This window comes from Pectinophora gossypiella, chromosome 12, assembly GCF_024362695.1.
Source record: "Pectinophora gossypiella chromosome 12, ilPecGoss1.1, whole genome shotgun sequence".
Taxonomy (NCBI): Eukaryota; Metazoa; Arthropoda; class Insecta; order Lepidoptera; family Gelechiidae; genus Pectinophora; species Pectinophora gossypiella.
Window position 1 is genome coordinate 5,302,117 of NC_065415.1, and position 21,760 is coordinate 5,323,876.

The 21,760-nt window shown below is 34.8% G+C and overlaps 1 protein-coding gene across 1 annotated transcript in view; it reads left to right on the top strand.

Moving 5' to 3' along the window:
* Positions 1-885: 885 nt before the first annotated feature.
* Positions 886-21,760, top strand: part of LOC126371508 (uncharacterized) — a 100,163-nt gene continuing 79,288 nt past the window's right edge. Inside the window, exon 1 of the mRNA XM_050016823.1 lies at positions 886-1,213. Coding sequence (XP_049872780.1) covers positions 1,120-1,213 — 94 coding nt within the window. The 5' untranslated portion in view covers positions 886-1,119. The remainder of the gene's footprint in view (positions 1,214-21,760) is intronic.

Sequence of the window (21,760 nt, forward strand, 5' to 3'; positions counted from 1 at the left end):
ACTCTATTTTTTATTTGCCGTTGGAAAGCAGTTGTCCCCATACATCGACTATGTGGCTATTAGTTAAACAACCGCAAATATAAGTTTGTAAATGCGAAATAGGCTAAAAATAGTGATATCTTTGGATTGCATTGATTTAAAAGCTTAATTTTCATACAGCAGTTTTATAAGACCGCAGACATAAGTATTACGTGTTAATTTCAATTTGATACCTCTACGCATTTCCGATTAATTCCCAAATGACTGCTTTGTTCAAACTTTGAAATTTTTGAATTTTGTATTATAGATTCACATCATCATCATCAATTTAAGAGCCACGCTCTTGTCGGACAAGATGATTGTATTATTGATTGACCACCTATAAGTTATTACATTCCATCAATGTTGTTTACTCAGATAGTTTTTGCTTAGATTCTTGATTTAAGTCTCTTGATTTTTATTAATATACTTAATTTAATCTAAATTTCAAAATAATGATAAATAAGTAATTTACATTTCTCTTGATTTTTGTTGTACCCTCCCGTGTCGATGTGTGATACTGTAACAATTTTAACAACTGTTTATCATAATTGGTGTACAATAAATATACATCAAATAAATTTGACGATCTTTACCAGTTTTTATTTAGTTTTTGAGTTTGGTAAACCAAACTGCAGAGATTCATTGCGGTGGGACAACTTAATACGACCTGAATTGTGAAAAATCCCTTTTTACGTACAGTGTTGTTATAGGACGTTTATAGGGTGTTTATAAGTGTAAAAACGTTTACTCAAGTACCAAAGAACAACCTCTTGCACACCAGGGTCGAAAAGTCACCACCTGATAACAAAGCTTTCGGGTGCATTGCGCGTTAGAAAGTAAAGTGCGCCAGTAGGAGTCAAGACGCCGGCCGCGACGCACGCTACACGCAGGCGCAAATGTTACCGGCCGCACGCGGGAAATAGTTGCGTCAAAAATTTTAAAATTAAAAAGAACAATTTAAAAAATCCGGAACAATTACCTTTCGAAATTCAAATTTAAAAAATAAGCTACTAAACTATTTTGACTTAAGAAATTGGAATTAAAAATTATATTTTATTTTTTTTTGGAATAAGAACAGATTCGTGAAGAACAATAAAAATGGGTGTCAGTGCAAGGATTTTCGGCTTGCTTCTTCTGATTTCCGCTGCGATCGCCATTCCTACTGGCGAACCTAAGAAGGCTTTTACAAGAGGTAAGTAAGTTCATTATCTATAAAACTTTGACAGCTCTAATGTTAAAATACACTTTCCTAGATACCTATGAGGGAAATAGAAATACTTACTGTGATACAGGCGTTCAAACAAGTCTAAAGATGATGTAGGTACGTAGGTGGAATAATTATGCATAGTTTATTAAAACAATGGTTTCTACCAGGTATTTTTATGTAGGAGGACAAACACGTGTAGGAAGAAGTAGTATTTAGGGGAATCGTAATAAATAACCAAGTGCATCGTAACCCTGTTATTTTATTACAAAACCAGCTAGTCAAAAAGAAACGCATTTACCCTTTGTTAATTACGAAAACATAAGGTTTTAAAAAAAGTAATAAAACTAAACCAAAATCACTTACGGTTATTAACACCATTGCTTATGACTAAAACTTCTAAATACATATTACAATGGACCTCGTCAGTTGGCAAATATCTATTCGCAAAATGGTAACTAAATTAGTAATATCCAATGAAATAATCCACCGGACAGATTAAATAGAAATTGATCGGTTTACCAAACAAAAATTACGCAAACCAATAGGTTGGTAGGAAACTGATTGCTAAAGCGTTTACGCAGTTTCACGGGGATAAAATCAGCTGTTCTGCACATTACAAGTGACAATGACCTACTGAAATCGAGACGATTCGCTTAATACCGCTAACAACTGGCTGGTCTCAATAAAATACAATATTATAAGAAAAAAGATTTGTGAATTTTAGTACCTACTTTTTGATTTAAAATACGATTTTCGAAATTTATAAACAATTCTGAGAAATGTGCAATTTGCGATTGGTAAACAATACTGTAAATATCGTTCTCTGCTACCTATTATGTTGGTATTTACATTTTTGAAATGTTTAGCATTTAACGCTATACTTATTTGACTTCAACAATTTTAAACTCTGTTTTCAATAGTAAATAAATCAGCTCCAAAAGCCATAAGACGTTGGCGTTAGTTCTTAAAGTTGTTATTAACAACTTGTCAAAGTTCTTATAGGCTTTAATGGACATGGCTCAATGGACTGCTAATAGGTACCTAATTTCAACTGTACTTTATATTTATTAAACGAATATGTAAAGTAATTAGTAGGTAGTAGTATTACATCAGTAATGATTACCATATATAGTTTAGACGTTTTGCCTATCTTCAATATATCCGTATTAGTGTGATTATTTTTATAACGGAAATTGGTAGGTACAAATTGCTTAATATTTCATTTCCTACTGAAAATATTAAAAAATTGAACAGGATTATAAAAAATGTAATATAATAAAAAATAGATTTTATTCGATAAACAATTAAATAAATAACAAAAGTAAGCAAAGTAACATTGAAGGTCGATATCTCGGGATAACGCTTGAAGATATCATTTCAAGATGTTAGTTTTAGTTCAGATTCTCCAAATTAATAATATAGGTCGTGAATTACCTATGTAGAGTAGATGTAAAGAGAAACCAAAACATTTATTGCCAAACTGTAATTACAAGATTAATCGAAGCAAGCAATCTTCAAAATTGAAGCAGTCTTATTAGACAACGTAAACGATAAGCATAGCATCGATTTGTAATTCTCGTTTAGTTTGTGCTAACTAACCTAGATTCTAGGCAACTTAACGATGCCGTGAAAAATCATAAAATTGAACATCAAATTAATTTTCCAAATTTAAAACTAAAATCCATTGTCTATATATAAGTCTAATGTCCCAATTCTCCAGAAAGAATAGACAAGTTGCGATATAATAAGGTTTTTTGCAAGCCTTTTGTCACACTGAAATTGTCGCCGGTATTGTTCTCTGTTCTTATAGTAATCAGATTAGAATAGAACTTCATACAATATGCAATGTGTACGTTTAAAAAAAATATTTGGTAAGCTTCCGAAAATTATGCTTTTGAAGACATATAAACGTAACTATTTGTTAGAATTTTATGAGATAAGTATCTTTAACTAGTTGATTTATTATTATTTAGAATATAAAATATACTTTTCTAAATAATATATCGACACGATTATATAAATAAAATAGAAGGAAATGAAAAACGATTTGGTCGCTAACAACTCGTGAAAAATCTTCAATTAAAGAATACAATTTACGTCTTCGAATTTCACGCTCTATAAAACGATTTAAATAGTAATGAACCACAAGACATTTTATAATACTAGAAATAAAAATGTATAAAGTAAAATTTTTGTCGGAGAATAGATAAAATTTTAGGTAGAATGTTCGAAACACAATGCGCCGGTTCGACAGTCATCAAATTTAGCTTAGTCCCTCAAGGATTACCTTCGCGTAATATCGCCTAATTGCTTCAACCTCGGAAGAGTACAATAGAAGGCTCCTTTAATGCTTACTGTTGAATGACTTGAGTGTAATCGCGGTTTTAAACCTATTGTTTACGTTCTGTCGTCAGGGAACGGAACCGTTCACTTCCGAACCGCTTTCTTGTGTAATCCACGTAAGATACTCTACGGGTCACTACTTGGTTCTGTTTGTGACGTAATGACTGAGCTTTACCCATTGTGACTCGTAAATTGTTGATAAAGTATATATTTATGCGTGAGATAATAAAAACAATTTATTATAAAAATATCGCGTGTAAAGACAAACAGACTACGGTGGCAATTCTTTTGTTACTTTTTCTGTCAACATTAACATAAATTCTACTTACGACTAATTAATTTATCTAATAATGATGTGACTGTGTTTTATACTTTCAACGAAAAAAACATTATGTTTCTAATTAAAATCTCTTTTCTCCATTATTTCATAAAGATCAACATAAAAGATTTTACGACTTCATTAATAAGTCAATAAATTGGATTCTTTCGAAAGGAATGCAAATATGCAGTTTTAAGACTTTTTGAGTACCTGAGAGGTAAAGACCTCGGTTCGACGACCTTAGGGTTAGGGCTTTACAAATATTGACAGTCGACCTTTTAAGGTCTTAAAGAAAACAAGTCCGTAAAAACACCAGGTTTATTTATAAAGAAATGTGTACTTTTGCTGTTATTTTTATTGGAAGTAAAAATGACGATATTTGTGAGTTGACTCATTGTAAGTTCATTAGGTATTATAAATTGCTTTGAGATTGTGCTTAATTTTCTTTAAAAAATGTTCTCTGGACGGAGGCAACTTGAGACCTGTCATTTTTTAGCTTATCACTATAAAACGACGAAGATCAGAGCGAAGATGGATAGCATAAAAGTTAATAAGAAAATGAAACAAATACCGGAAAAACGAAAAGATGTCATAATTTTTTGCCGCCTTTTAAAGAAAAACGGCTAATGGTATTGCCAGGATTAAAATAAAGGTTAAAATAAATAAAGGGGAACTAGTTGATGCAGCATTTGCGACACAATCTAGCGCGTCGGCCGCGGGACTTCTTTCGTGGTATAATTTTAATAAATCATTGAGTTATAGAAGAAAAAGAGTGTAAATAAACACGTCTCGCCTTAGGCTGCGTCGGCATTTTTTATTAGATTGTAGTCAAATGCAAAACAAATGTAGAAAAATGCACCGCTGACAATAATAACATTGACTAGAATTAGAAAAAATATAGAAAAAGTTAGAATATTCGAATGAATGAAGTAAAGACATACATAATTTTTCTATAATACAATTTATCTATACTTATAATAAATCTGTAGAGAGGTCAATTCTGTACATTAAATATTTTTTCAAAATAACTATCAGGGGGTGATAAGTGATCGATACTGATGCCAAAAATGCAATCAGTAAAATTTTTGTCTGTCTGTCTGTCTGTCTGTCTGTCTGTCTGTCTGTCTGTATGTTCCTTATAGAAACAAAAACTACTGGACGGATTTTAATGAAACTTGGTACAATTATTCTTCACACTCCTGGACAGGCTATAGTATACTTTTCATCACGCTACAATCAATAGGAGCAGAGTAGTGAAGGGAAATCCTTTTGTATGAAAAATCTAAACCACTCAAGTTAGACGTTTGAAATTTGGCATGCAGGTACCTTAGATACCGTAGAGGTGCACTAAGAAAGGAATTCCCGAAATTCCTACGGGAACGGGAATTAGCGGGAAAATCATTTTGTATGAAAAATCTAAACCACTCAAGTTAGACGTTTGAAATTTGGCATGCAGGTACCTTAGATACCGTAGAGGTGCACTAAGAAAGGAATTCCCGAAATTCCCACGGGAACGGGAATTAGCGGGAAAATCCTTTTGTATGACAAATCTAAACCACTCAAGTTAGACGTTTGAAATTTGGCATGCAGATACCTTAGGTACCGTAGAGGTGCACTAAGAAAGGAATTCCCGAAATTCCCACGTGAACGGGAATTAGCGGGAAAATCCTTTTGTATGAAAAATCTAAACCACTCAAGTTAGACGTTTGAAATTTGTCATGCAGGTACCTTAGGTACCGTAGAGGTGCATTAAGAAAGGAATTCCCGAAATTCCCACGAGAACGGGAATTAGCGGTAAAATCCTTTTGTATGAAAAATCTAAACCATTCAAGTTAGATGTTTGAAATTTGTCATGCAGGTACCTTAGGTACCGTAGAGGTGCATTAAGAAAGGAATTCCCGAAATTCCCACGAGAACGGGAATTAGCGGGAAAATCCTTTTGTATGAAAAATCTAAACCACTCAAGTTAGACGTTTGAAATTTGTCATGCAGGTACCTTAGGTACCGTGGAGGTGCACTAAGAAAGGAATTCCCGAAATTCAAACGGGAATGGGAATTAGCGGAAAAATCCTTTTGTATGAAAAATCTAAACCACTCAAGTTAGACGTTTGAAATTTGTCATGCAGGTACCTTAGGTACCGTGGAGGTGCACTAAGAAAGGAATTCCCGAAATTCCCACGGGAATGGGAATTAACGGGAAAATCCTTTTGTATGAAAAATCTAAACCATTCAAGTTAGACGTTTGAAATTTAGCATGCAGGTACTTTAGTAAACTTAAAGCTTAGTTGCAACAGGATATTACAAAATTCCCACGGGAACGGTAGTTAGCGGGAAAAAAACATTTGTATGAAAAAATCAAATCTAAATAAAAGGAGAAACTGATTGACTCAGTGACTGACATATCAACGCATAGCCTGAACGGCTAAACGTAGGCATTTGAAATTTGGAAGGGACATAGCTTAAGTACCGTAGAGGTTCACTAAGAAAGGAATTCCCGGAATTCCCACGGGAACGGAAATTAGCGGGAAAATCCTTTTGTATGAAAAATCTAAACCGCTTAAGTTAGATGCTTGAAATTTGGCATACAGGTACCTTAGTTAACTTAAAGCTTAGTTGCAACAGGATATTGCAAAATTCCCACGGAAACGGGAGTTAGCGGGAAAAAAACATTTGTATGAAAAAATCGAAACCGCGTAAGATAGATGTTTTCAATTCAATTCAATTAAATTATTTATTGCATTCCATGTAGTACAATGGGGTGTTACATAGGCATAGGAACTAAAACATGGACCCTGTAGGGCACAGCAACATTGAAGGGAAGAGAGGAAGTGTGTATTAAAATTAAAACTCAATGAACAATCAATTAAAAAAAAATCTATTCAATCAATTGACTTAATCTAGCATGCATGCATACCTTAGTAAATATAAAGTTTATTTTTGGCTGTATTTTGAAAAATGGGAGTTATTGGGAAAAAAATTGTATGAAAAAATCTAAACTGCATAAGTTAGATGCTTGAAATTTGATATGCACCACACACACAAAGATCTCTCTCTTATATAACACACCACGCGGACGAAGTCGCGGGCAAAAGCTAGTGACATAATAAAGATATTTTTCAATACAAAACAGGTGTCTTACTTACATTGTACAATCAATACAAATATAAAGATACAACACGTTTTACAATATTCTTATCAATGAATTAATTTAATAACACAAGACGTGCTTGTCGTAACTTTTAATTATACTTATTTAGTTTCATTAATTTGTGCAATATTTTTTGTGCAAACGTTACCTTACCTGTATTGGTATTCAATTGATTGGCTACCTATCAGTTTGTTATCGTAAATGCAATAACAGTCGTACGTTTTAATAATTATTAGCGTAATATTACTAAATTATCGATAGTATCATGTAAGAATGTATCTACAAGGTTAATATTTACAATTAAGTTATTAATTCATCATAATTAGTGTAATAACTAAAATCGCTAGCTAAGACTGTAGTATTTTCAAATACAAACGATACAATCGATTGATAGATAAGTAGTTTGTATTAAGAAATGCCATGGTTGCCAAAGGACATTAAGCAAATAGAAACAACCTGAACTAACAGGTTGGAGATATTTTACACCTTCTTAACCTTCTAAGCCGCTCTTAAATAAAAATATAATATTCCACCCTCTCAAAAGAGTTTACTGGCGAATTGATAGTTTTATGTATCATCTTCTGTCGTGCGGGAAGTGAGACCAATGATCGACCTCATCAGTCATATCATACATGGTACGAATACACACATAGTAAAATTATTAAGTAAGTACTTGTTTTTATAGAAACGTACGTAAATTTTATAGTTTTTCAGTAAGTAAATTTTTGCCATGGAAGCGAGTTACCAAAGTAAAACAAAGACTTTCCACAGAGGCGTGTCGCAAGTTTATTGGAAGCGGCGAAGATAATCCACTCCGATGCAATATTTAAAATTGAATTTTGAAACCAGATAAAGTTTTGAAAGCAAAATAATTGTTTTATTCGACAATTTTATAAATGGGGTATTTAAAAATGGTCACCATTTATAAAGCCGATAACATGTGAAATACTATTTTGCAAGACCGCAAACATACTTCTATATAAAAATCGAATATAAACAGAACTAAAAATAAAATCAAAGTTATACATTATTATGTATAACTATATAAAATATTTTTTATTGATCTAATAAATAGTTAATTTAATATCTACTCCTCGATTACATTTTATACGTTAGGACGAAACGAATTCATTAAAATAACAGCTACTCGTACAGAGAGGCAACTATAACTTTTTTAAACGTTTCCGTCAGAATACGAGTAACCAGCGATTCTGACGGACACTTTTAAACGAGTTTAATTTTAGAACATAAATAAAATTATGTTTTGACGTGACTAACTGTAGATTTGCCACATATGGCGTTAACTACTTGGCCAGAAATATAAACAAAGCATCAGTATATGGGACCGTATCTGAATACGAAAAAAAAATAAAAGAAAAGCGAAGAGAAAGTTATTTTCTTGCGATAACAAATTGTAATTTTCCAGTTTTAACAAACACTACGTGACCAAATAAAATGTGAAAAGTCTTAAAAACATTATATTTCACATATTATTATGGTATATAACTTATTTATACGGAAAAAATAGTAGCGCTGATGACTCTCCAGTACTCAATACAAATCAATAAAAATTGTCAATTATAAAGTCATCGAACTATACCCAAAACTAAACGAGACTCAACGAATGAACTCGTAAATAAAAACTTGATTTGATTACTACATATGAATAGAAAAACGAGTTCTTTTGATTAATTTGATATAGCTTATAAACAGATGTGGGAAATACATAAACAGCCTATATACGTCCCACTGCTGGGCACAGGCCTCCCCTCAATCAACCGGAGGGGGTATGGAGCATACTCCACCACGCTGCTCCACTGCGGGTTGGTGGAGGTGTTTTTACGGCTAATAGCCGGGACCAACGGCTTAACGTGCCCTCCGAAACACGGAATCATCTTACTTTTTCGGACAATCAGGTGATTCAAGCCTGAAAAGACCTTACCAAACAAAGGACAGTCTCACAAAGTGATTTCGACAATGTCCCCATCGGGAATCGAACCCGGACCTCCAGATCGTGAGCCTAACGCTCTAACCACTAGACCACGGAGGCTGTTTGCTTTTTACGATAGATTTTTCATTTATACATATTTATTTGTAATAATCTATCATTTAAAAAAAATATCCTAAACTCACACGCTATCTCACCAACTTTACTCGCTGCGTAGCTTATGTTTGATAAGGTCATTGAGCTATCTTTTTCTATTTCGTTTCAATTTGTATTTTTATATTAAAATCCCATTTTTTTTATAATTTACTATATTTTGAACAGGAATGCACTTTTGTAAAAACTTTTGAATTCTATAATGAACATCAACGGAGTACTTCAATATCACGCGTACGGATATGGCGCGCACGCGTTGGCGCGCGACGTCTTTACTTTTTTTATTCCTACAATGCAATATGGCACGAGAAATGCATAAAGGGTTGCCGTATGAGCTGTATTGTCGTTGGGTCATTGCCTCGACTCAAGGTAAGTGAAAGTGGGCACGAAATCGAAAGTCCTATTCGAACGATCGCCTCTTGTTTTACTCAATACGTACCGTTTGGGGAAATTGTCTAATTTTGAAGGTTACACAAAAACTGTTGAATAAACGTTTTTGGCTTGAAATTTTTGGATTTCGTAGTTTTATTTTTTAAATCAAAGATTGCACCCAGCATTTTATTTTATTTTGCACTTGAATTGTACCAATGATTTTTGAAGGCTACTTTAAAAAAGCTATAGGTAAGAATTGTATTGGATATTATTACTGTTTTTTAATTGATTATAATAAAAAATAAAATATATATTTTTTGTCTTTTAAATACTTACTTACTTACTTGAAAGTTTCATTATAATATTTATAAGGTGTCACATTTTTTGAAGAAATAACCCAGTTTTGGTTTATAACATTGTAATAAAGAAAATGACAAAATATATTTTTTTTTAATTTAGAATTATTAATACACAAATAATAAGTGATATAAGATTATCACTCTTATTACTACATAAATTAAAAATCTCGTATTAATAAAACATGACTATCTCGAAATCTCGAAGTTGACCAAGCAATCAGTCTCATCACAACATTATATTATATAGCACTTTCAGAACTTTACTACACTTTGATACCCTGGGGCATTAAATGTTCCAATATTTTAACGCTAATGGCCATTTCATTGGCCATTAAATACCATATTCGAGTACGAAATACCTACTTGCAAAACTTTTAATGCAAAAAGCAGTGTTGCGAATTCAAGAATTTGTCAATGAACAATTATCTCGTGAGGTGGTCAGTGTTTCCCATTTGTCCGTACAAGTAGTGCATGCTATAAAAAAGTACAATTATTTATCTATTTTTTTTTAATATCGATAAATTCTCTTAGCTCTCGTTGATGTCTAATACATTGATTAGAAAATGTCGTTTAGATTAATAAAGTTTTAAGCTTAAAAAGCTCTGAATTCTTAATTCACACCTTTACGTTTATTATTATTATAAACGATACAAGTAAGCAATGATTCATCAAAAAAAATATTATCATGCATCCCACATAATGTCTCAGAGAAAAAGGAAAAGACCACAAAGGTATGATTAATTTTGTGTAATATTTCATTGTGACAAAAACGTAATTTGAAATATCCTTAAAAGAATAATTATTATTATGATGGCACGTGTTATCTTCTTATCATAATTAATTATCAGTATAATTAAAAATTATGTATATTTTTTTCAATTTTGAGTGAATTACAATGTGGCTTGACATTGCAATTCACATTTGACCATCGATCAGAAGACCCGGGTTCGATTCTCTGTCAGGCGCCAGGTAGGTAGCTGTCAGATAGGTATATTAAAATGTAATTCAAAATCGTGCCCTGATGCATCGTAGTCGATGAATCGCGTTATGTTATAGTCCTCTATTAACTACTACAGCGAATGGCGTAGTGGAATATGCTCCATATTCCTTTCAATCGACAAATTTACTTACCCATATGCTGCCTATGTAACATGTATTATGTGATACAGATTTCCCCCAGCATTAAAAAAATATTATCACCATTTTGTTTTTAGTAACTTATATAACAGTACCTTATAGCTTTGTCTGCTATCATGCAAGATAAGTATCAGATCCTCATTACAGTAATTTCCCAAATGTCATCTACGAGGAATGCCTGCAGTCAAAGTTGCACCGTTGCATCACGCGATCACAATCCAATATGCTATTCCGTGGGCAAATTGCGAAATATGACTTTTATAGTAAAGACCCGTATCAAAAAGTCAGTTTTTTTCCTTGTTATAAACATTATTCTCGGTGGAAGCAAGAGAAGAATAAAACATAGATCGCGTTCAGCTATTTTTTTTTTATTTATTATATGTATTACACTACCCAATCCATCAGGCCCAATGCGTCACGGACGCTAGCTCGGGCATAAATAGTGGTGAATATCAAAATGTGCCGGGTTTGGTGGCGAACTTTCATATTATGTTTTCGTGAAAAATTGGGTTCCGACATGAAAAAGGAGAGTTCTAACTACGAGGTAACTTGTTCTTCGTAGCTAGAAATATCTTTTTTCATGCCAGAACCCAATTTTTCACGAAAACATAATATGAAAGTTCGCCACCAAGCTTGGCACATTTTGATATTCACCCATAGATAGAGTAGTGAAATAGGAAATGATTTCGCCATAGGTATATTTTATACCTGCACCCGATGCATCGATTAATAGCGTAATAAACTCCGTAAAAAACAGCTGAAGAACTATATTTACTTCAATATGATGATCTATCAACACTTCATCATTTCTTTTCTTCGTATTTACTTTATCATTTCTTCGTATCAAAAATGCCTGCAAGTTTTCTTAAGGATCACGAAACTTATCATTTTGTTACTATCGACTTACTTAAGGCCGCTTTCTTCAGACATAATCTACGACACTAGTAAAAAACAAAAGATCTTGTTAAAGGCTAAGTTTCTAAAAATTGGCTCCTAATTACGGAAAAAAATTCGCAATAGGAAATTGTTACAAGGTCGCCAAAGAGATAATTTGCAGCTATTACTGTAAAAACATTGTAGTTTTTTGAGCCTTTGTAATGATTTCTCTTGTTACAGGCAAAACATGAACCTAGAATTGTATAAAAACAATAGAAACTAAATCTCCTTGTTAAGGGTTTTTTTTTTTATAATAATACATAATGGTTTTAACTACAACTGCCATGAAGCGTACTTGACGAATCCTTTATTGATGCTTTATGAATAAGTAGTTGTCATTTATCTTTAATTTGGTTTGTGAATGTTAGAAAAGTACATAGGCGGTCCTGACGTTCACAAAAGGCTGGCTATTCCTCTATCATGTACATCTGTCATGCGGCCATAACATGCGACCAGTAGCAACATACGATTAACTATAAGCTGTCTTCTTCGTCAACATTTACCGTATTTTTGACACATTTCCCTTGCCCTTAAAGAGAACGTAGCCACACTTAAAACTAATTTCCTTTTCACACATTATGCTCAGTACATTCTCCACAATACATTACACAATGCGCCGGCGGCGTAACACCTCAGACTGCACCGACACAATGGATCAAACGCATCTTATTATATGCACGTTCATGCTTCTGATCTATCGGTTTGGTAACACCTTGCGAAAATGTGTCCTGCAGTTTTAGCTTTAGAAGGTGACTGCACGATGTCAGAATTGTTTTATACGACTATAAATAAACATATTCTATTAAAAAAAGACTTTCATAGCTTACAGTGTGTAGTGTATCTAACACAGTTGGCTCGACCATTATAGACGGCGATACGGTTCACCACCTATCACGTTGGTGTAACAGAAAGTTCGGTGAGGTGTGGGTAGTTAGTTCATCTTGCGATGGCTGTACCTCTTACCATCCCATTTGGGATATAGTCGTTAGTAGGTAGTATTTATTCGTATAATACCACCAAGTATTGCTGTTTCTTTTATAGTGAAGTTAAATTAAAGTTTTATAGCGTTATTTTATGGTGTAAATTCAATATAGTTATACGAGTATGGCAAGATAATTCTTACTTGTAGGCCAATATCACTCTACTTAAATATCTAATTCAAATACTTTACAGTACAGATTTAGATTTCAGACCTTGAAATGTCAGCCTTTTCATTTTGACACAAATACTTGTAAAGTTGCCAACTTACTTCCTAGCAACGCGATACCAAAATTGTACAAAAAATTGATTGAAATATGATCACCATCGCAACTTGTTGTGCGTAAACCACAGATTGTGACAAGTCGTCAACTTTTCGGCAAATGGTCGAGTAACTAGAGCCGCAATAAATTAAAAAAAACTAGTTGTCAATGACGTTACTACACCGCCGAATATTATAATATTTCATCACTAAAAGAGACAATCTCAATCGTGACTATACGCCCTGCGAAGGCACCGTGATCACTATGATTTGGCAAACCTTCGTTCTATAGTAATCGAACTGGGCAATTATGTTTGCCATTCAATTGTACCTATCGCTGGTGACTGAAACAATCTGTCGTGAGGCCTTCGGATGCAACAGCCTCTATTTGTAGTTTGAGTTGTTATGACATCTGTCATCGATGAGGGCGATTACGATGCACGTATCTACCTTTCCATTCTGTTTCGAAGCATCAAGAATAATTAGAAGGAATTAAGCTTGTCATAGATATTTCATATTACTGAAGCCGATTATATTATTATTTTTACTACGGTTTGTAGATCCAATTATTGAGTTGTTGTGTAACAGAAAGCTCGGTGAGGGGTGGTCTTAGTTCATTTTGCGATGGATGTACCTCTGACTGCCCCAATTGGCATTGTCGGAAATTTATTCCATGTGATCAGGAGATTTGGAACAGCCATAAAATATTTAAAAAGATTTGTTGTTATAATTATAATCAGAACAATCCATTTTTAAATTATTACCGAAACAGTTTTTATTATTAAACTCTTTTATTTTTAACAAAAATAGGTACAAAAGGTGAACTTATCTCTAAAAGAGATCTCTTTCAGCCAACCCCGCGTGGTGAGAGAGGTCAATATAAGTGGGAAGGCACAAAGTGTACAAAATAAAAAATCATTTTATTTCGTAATTGAAAAAAAAAACTAAAATGTATTTCTTTTAATTGCTGAAAAAGTATTCGTATTTCAAAAACCGTCACTCAATGTAACGTACACTTCCGTGAGCACCGATCGCCTGTGATTCCGCTTAGACACCAAAACCAACAACTTTTGTTCACCCGAGTGGGCAAATTAGCAAACACCAACAATCTGGTTCAACGAAGCGTTGCGAAACGTGACTATTTAGTACTCGAGGTGTTTATAAAATACCAACCACTACCTCACTTGTTGACATTGCCAGCGAATGCAAAATGCAACAGCGGTTAGGTAAGAAATGGTTGTTTTAAAACCGTCCCATAACAGGATTTTTGAAAATTAGTTTGTGTAAACAATGCCGATTATGATTGCACGTGTCATGAAGCTCATAACTGCTATAGGTAATATTTATCGGGTCGTAAATTTCTACGGTTATTTACAAGTTATGAAAACATACTCCATACTGGACACCAGTTTTCAACAATCGAACATACCATATTACTGACCTCTACGATTTAGTGAAGGAATAAAAAAAAACTTATGAAATCGACTAACGATTAATTGTAAAAATAGTAGTTTAAATATTAAGTGACGTTAGAAAACAGTGCAGTTTTTTTTTTCTTGATAAAAATCTATGGCTTTATGTCCATAGTACCCTTTGCCCTACCCTTCGGGGAAAACCAAAACAAAAGTGCCGTTTTTTTTCTGAATCACGACAACAATAATTTGTAACCAATTATGACACAAATTCTAAAGAGATTGATATCTAGAATTAATGAATATTGACATTTTATTAACGGGGCACAATATTAATGCAAAAGCAGAAACAATACCAGGAATGCATGAATGCAAACTACGCCCTCGGCAACTCATGCAACACCTCACGCAATGCTGGCGATTGTGCATTACGATATTGGTAACTAGACAAATAAGTTGAATTACTATAGACGTTTAAACCCACGCCACCCCACCTTACTACGGTTCGTGCGAAGGAAACCAGTAATCCCTATCAAGTCAATCCGTAGACAACTCGCAACCACACTTAGTGTTGAAGTCTAGGATAGATATGAAGAACCAAATGGCGATAAGAATTATTATCACGTCAAAATCCTTTTAAACGAAAAATGAAAGAATTATCTCCTTCTCCTTCTGATCCTTTTATCCCCTGTCGGGATGTAGAGCTCGAATAACAGATTTCCACTCCTCGCGATTTTTTACAGCCTTGTAGCTTGTTCTCATGACATGCAGAGAGTTTTAATTACAATTAGAATTATCTCCTGATATTACTTTAATCAGTTCTACAACATGCCCGCGATCTTCTCTCGTGTCGGTTGTGAGGTCAATGATCGACCTCATCAACCCTGGTGTCAGGATTACTATTGAGCTGATAAAGGCCCTTGACAAACCTCCTGTAAAGACTACGTACTTACTTCTTCTTATCGTGTGGGTTGTGAAGTGGAATACCAACCTCATGGGTTATGATTGAGTCGCCAAAGGCCCCTGACATGGCTCATGTAACGATTACTCACTTACATCAGCAAATAGTAACCGGGACCAACGGCTTAACGTGCCTTCCGAAGCATGGATCATCTTACTTTCGAACAATCAGGTGATCTGCCTGCAATGTCCTAACCAAGCTAGAGATCACAAAGTGATTCGAACCCGGGGCCTCCGGATCGTGAGTCCAAAGCTCAACCACTGGGTACAGAGGCCGTTCTTAATTAAGAAAATAGTAATGGTTCTTGGGATAATAAGCTGCTGAACGCTCTGTCGTTATTACCAACCCAATAAACAAATATTTTACCAAATAATTCACTTTATCAGTGAAATATGTATTATTCCGCTCTTTTTATGTCATCGACAGTCCTACTTCCCATATTCCGTAACATGAAACTTCGTCACCAACCCGAATACATACAAAACCCATCAATAACCTTACATAACAGTAACCTTATAACCTTGAGGTTAACTTAATTTAAATAATTGATCCTAATGACATAATAATGACAAGGTGTTTTATGTAAAATACGTGAGGCGGCGAATTTATGAGGTTTTGTTAGGTCAAGGATGATTATGATTATAATAGGTAGAAGTGTAATATTATAAAAGTTGCAGTGTCGATAATAGTGTTATTATTTCCAGAAACTGAGCTAACGATTTCGGAATGAAAAATTGTTTAAACTTAGAACGTAGGTTCCTTTTGTGTAGTATGATTTTGTTCTCACTTTATGCAACTTTTACAAAACCGAGAAACATATTTCTACTATTCTATTCGTAATTTTAACTAACTCAGCCATAGTAGTAATCCGTCTTTTAAGCCCAACCGCAAAATAACACAGTTACATGACTAATAGCAATAGGGTTAACCACTTTTGATTACTTACCGATACTTGTACTAGTGACAGATATTACGATGCAGTCACACCGGAACTGTACCCACTCACAAATGATTGATTTGTAGAAGTGAATGAATGATATGTCATAAACATTCAAACAACTTATTTATTCATAAATGATCGTGAAGTGTAATCAATTGAAGTGTCTGTCAAAAGTTTTGAAAGAAATTGATTTAAACTTTTCTGATTATTTATTGTTTATGGTTTAAATTATATTTGACTTATTATTAATATAATAATAATTAAATAGTCTTAAGGGGCCTCTACGTGTTGGCTTCGGCCCCACGCACGCCTTCCAAAAGTCCGGGACTCCGGGACGGGAGATATGGAAACGAGATACATAATAAGTCAAATATTTAAACCATCATTTCTGAAAAGAATGTTTTAACCAGAGTCTACTATAAACTTCACTTTATAATAGTTCATATTTGCAAAGGGAACAGCCATTGCTTTGTATAAAGTATTGATTGGATAAGCATCTATCATTAGACTTACTTCAGCGAATGATGTCTACTAGATATAATAGCATTTTCCGCCTTTAAACCCTTTCTTCTCTTTCTACATTTTCGTATATTGGGCTACTACTACGACGTAAACGAAGGCGCGGGCTGTTAGTAATTCTCGTATTTGTAAAGTCTTAAATTACTTAACTTTGTTGTTAACAAGTCAACGTAAAACTAAATTATGTAACTTAATTATGAGAAACTATTAGAAACTAGAAGAGAAGATCTCTAAATAGAGTAAATAGTGATGTTACTTACATCTTGTTATCGTAATCGTAACTTGAGTCATGGAGTAATGCACTAACTATTTAAAAGATTTTTTTTTGACGTGACTTATTGTAGATTTGCCGCAGGTGGCTTGGCTAAACAAAACTGTTTAAACGAATCTATCCATCGACAGTAAGGTATTAAATACTTTAAGACTTCTTTTTTTTCTCTCCTCGTTCTCGAACCGAGCGGACGTGTGTTGTGCGATCACTATACTTTTTGATTATTTAATTTGAGTATTTGTAGTTGCTTGCTTTTGGCTCAGTGGTCAAGTTCGGTGCCTCCTGTTTACTCTTATCGGAGAGCCCATATACTGCAGTGGCCATATTTGATTTCTTCGGACCTCTCACTTACCATTCCTGACGTCACTTGAAGAGAATCGGCGCCTCCTGCTTCAACTTGCGTGCGGACCCATCTGCCACGGCGGCCATTGTGAATTTCATCGGACCTCTCGCTTGCGCTTCATTGGGTGCGGAATTCGGTGAATCTTTGCTTATTATTTCATTTTTTTGAAATTGCAAACAAATTGATAATCTAAAAAGACCGGAGACGTGGGAATCGAACTCGGGGTCTTGAGAGCGCCGTGCAGCACCTTGTCCGCTAGACCACGAATGCGTGAGACTTCGCCGTTAAAATTGAGGATCACTATCAACGTTTCTTATGAGCGCCATCTAGTGAGTTTTAAACGGACCGCTACGCTTCAAGCGACTATACACCGATAGTGCGCATCTAACGATCACTACCACTAATTTAATACAGAGGTCAGCACTTGCATATTATTAACACCTTATACCTACCAGCAATGGATTGTACTGGGTGTTCGTCTAACTTAGATGAGAGTAGAACCGTCAAATGTAATGCTTGCGGGTCACGCTACTGTCTTTCGTGTTTAAACATCAACACGAAAAGGGTCTCGGATATTAAACCTGAGCTATTGGCTACATTGAAATGCCCTTCATGCATGAATGTTAACGCATCTCGTAGAATGCGCTCCGAACATACCTCTGTACGCCTGCCTGCTAGCGCCACTGAATCGCCTACTGCCCATCGCTCATCGCATAACTTGTCCCTTGACGATATAAGTGCTCTTTTCGATCAGAAGCTAGCACCATCTTCTTTGGCCATGACGAACCTACGTACTGCTTGGAAAAATGATGTTAAAACCTTGATTGCTGAAGAAATTAATTTGGCTATAAAGCAGATTAAGGAGGATTTTACCTTAACCACAGATTTTATAATGAACGAGGTAAAAGAGCTGCAGTCGAGGGTTAATGAAAAGGATCGAATTATCAAGAAACTCGAAAGCGAACACTCTAAGCTGCAGAACGATTATGCAAGCTTGTCCAACCGAATCTCCTCTCTGGAAAAAATATCCCGTAGTTGCAACATCGAATTGCAAGCTGTCCCAGAAAGAGATAAAGAAGAGTTGAAAACGGTTTTTAAGAAATTGTGCGAAACCGTAAATACCCCAGTCACAGAAGTAGACATACACGCCTGCCGGCGAGTTGCCAAGATGGATCTCTCATCCAACAGACCTCGCAATATAATTGTAACACTGGCGTCGCCGGGGCTGCGTGATTCGGTTCTATCGGCCGCTCATCGTTTCAATAAAGAACACCCCAAAGACAGACTAAGCTCGAAGCATATTGGAATTGAAGGAGAAACACGCATGATATATGTTTCGGAGCACTTATCACCTGAAGTAAAACAGCTACATTATGATGTGAGACAGTTCGCGAAGGAGAATGACTATAAATTTGTATGGGTGAAATACAGCCAAGTTTACCTACGAAAAGATATCGACAAGGTCGCCATCCGTGTAAAGAACAAGTCATTTCTTCAATCACTTAAACATTAATATTAATTCTCCTTTTTTACAATGCTACCTGTATTGTCTCTATTCGTTATATTTTGTGTATAACTCATTGTTGTCAGATATTATGAAAGACAACTGCTTGTACTTTCTTGTATGCTTATTAATTATCCTTATTTACTATAGTAATATGTTCACTCATAATGTCATACTTTCAATTACATACGTAACACACATATTAAACCTAACTTTTCGAGACCAATTCTATATATGTATATCTCTATTGTTTATTTGTTTTTCTCAGTATATGACAATATCATCATCACCTCTCTCTAAATCATGCCTTTGCATGCATAACTCTCGTATTAACATTAAAAATCACATACTTTTGCTTCGTGGTAAATTATGTAATAGATATAACAACAACATCATAGTTAACTCAGAAACCTGCTATAATTTTCATGTTATATGGTCCTGTTTATCAATCTTTAATGGCTAATCAAAAGTTGTCTATATTCTACCAAAACGTCAGGGGTCTTAGAACGAAAACCTTACAATTTTATCAAAATATATTGAGCTCCGACTTGGACATAATTTTAATAACCGAGACATGGTTGCACTCAGGGATACTGGACACGGAGCTATGTGATAATAGATACGATGTTTTTCGAAACGATAGAGTAACCGTAACTAAGGGTGGGGGCGTACTGATATGTGTGAAGAAAACTCTAGCAGCCAAGTTTCGCTCTGACTGGTCTAAACCACCTACTGAGCTCTTATGGCTAACAATTCCGCGACGGTCACTTGGCGGTGTAGAACACGACTTACACATTTGTATTACATACATTGTTGGAGGTAAAAGAGATCAGGCGCAACATATCTTTAATGTCATGGATACCGTGTCTAATGCTGTCAACTCTTTTCCTAATGACTATTATCTTATTACCGGTGATTTTAATTTGCCTTGTATTAAATGGTCCGAGCCCCATGCTACTATTGTAAAGGAGGGTCTCACTGAGACACAGGAGGCAGCTGAGAGGCTTTTAAACGTTTTTAACATGCTAGAGCTAAATCAATTTAACGTCCATAGTAATGCATATGATAACGTATTGGACTTAATTTTCTCTAATTTCTTTTTAACTATAAACAAATCACTAAACCCACTCGTGAACGAGGATCCAAGTCATATTACGTTGGATATAGAAGCTGCCGACATATTTTTACCTACTTTGCCCAAAACATGTACCCCCAAATTTCAATTCCATAAAGCTAACTATAATATAATTAATAGTGAAATTGACAAAATCGACTGGAACTCTATAATTACTGATGTGCCTATGGAAGTTGCAACGAATATATTCTATGAGTTAATTAATAACTTGATAATGTTACATGTCCCAGTTAAACATATTAATAATAATCAACAACTTTATCCGGTGTGGTACTCGAATTCTTTAATTAAACTAATTAAACATAAAGGGAAATCTCATGCAAAGTGGAAAAAATATAAGAACCCTAGAGATTACGACGAATTTTCATTACTTCGCTCTCGCCAAAAATATTTGCAGGAAAAGTGCTACAATAATTTTGTTAAACAATCCCAAGTTAATATTAAACGCAACCCAAAAATGCTATGGAGTTTCATACATACAATGCGCGGAAATAGTGGTAAATCAGGATATCCTAATGTACTCTCGAATGGCCGAGAGACCTTGGATAATGGTCCTGACATCTGCCAAGGCTTTAATGACTTTTTCCAAAGTGTATTTAATCAACCTGCCTTGAATTATCCTGTACAAGATACCTTGCCTGCTCCCCGAGGTGATAGTTGTTATGTGCATACCCTACTGACTAGCAGTGACTTAATATATAAATACATTAACAAATTGGACCCTCATAAGGGAGCCGGTAGCGATGGTATACCACCAGTATTTCTCATTCAGTGTGCACACAGTATATCCAAACCGTTATCAATAATTTTTAATCGCTCTATCAAGGAGGGTATATTTCCCGATGTATGGAAGGAAGCAAACATAGTTCCAATTCATAAAAAGGGGTCTAAGACAATCATACAGAACTACCGACCAATCTCTATACTGAACACAATAGCAAAGTTATTTGAGAGGATTGTATACGATACTATTTATAATACTATAGCTTCCAATATTAGCGAATTCCAGCACGGCTTTTTGCGTCGCAGGTCGGTATACACTAATCTATGTCCCTTTACTAGATATATTTCTCGGAGTATGGAGGAAAACAGTCAGGTGGACGTGATCTACACGGATTTCGAAAAGGCGTTTGACCGTGTGGATCACGTCATACTATTACACAAATTATATAACCTTGGTATACAGGGCGATTTGTTCCGTTGGGTAAAATCCTATATAACAAATAGAACGCAGGCAGTGGTGCTGGGTGGTTACAAGTCTAACTATATACACATCCCCTCTGGAGTCCCCCAGGGATCCCATTTGGGACCTTTATTTTATAATGCGTATTTATTCGACATCCATACGTGCTTTGTACATTCCAGGCACTTACTCTACGCTGATGATAACAAAATTTACCTAAAAATATCTAAACTTGATGACTGCAGGAAAATTCAAGCAGATCTAGACCGGCTTTCGATATATTATGCATATAACAGAATTAACGTGAAT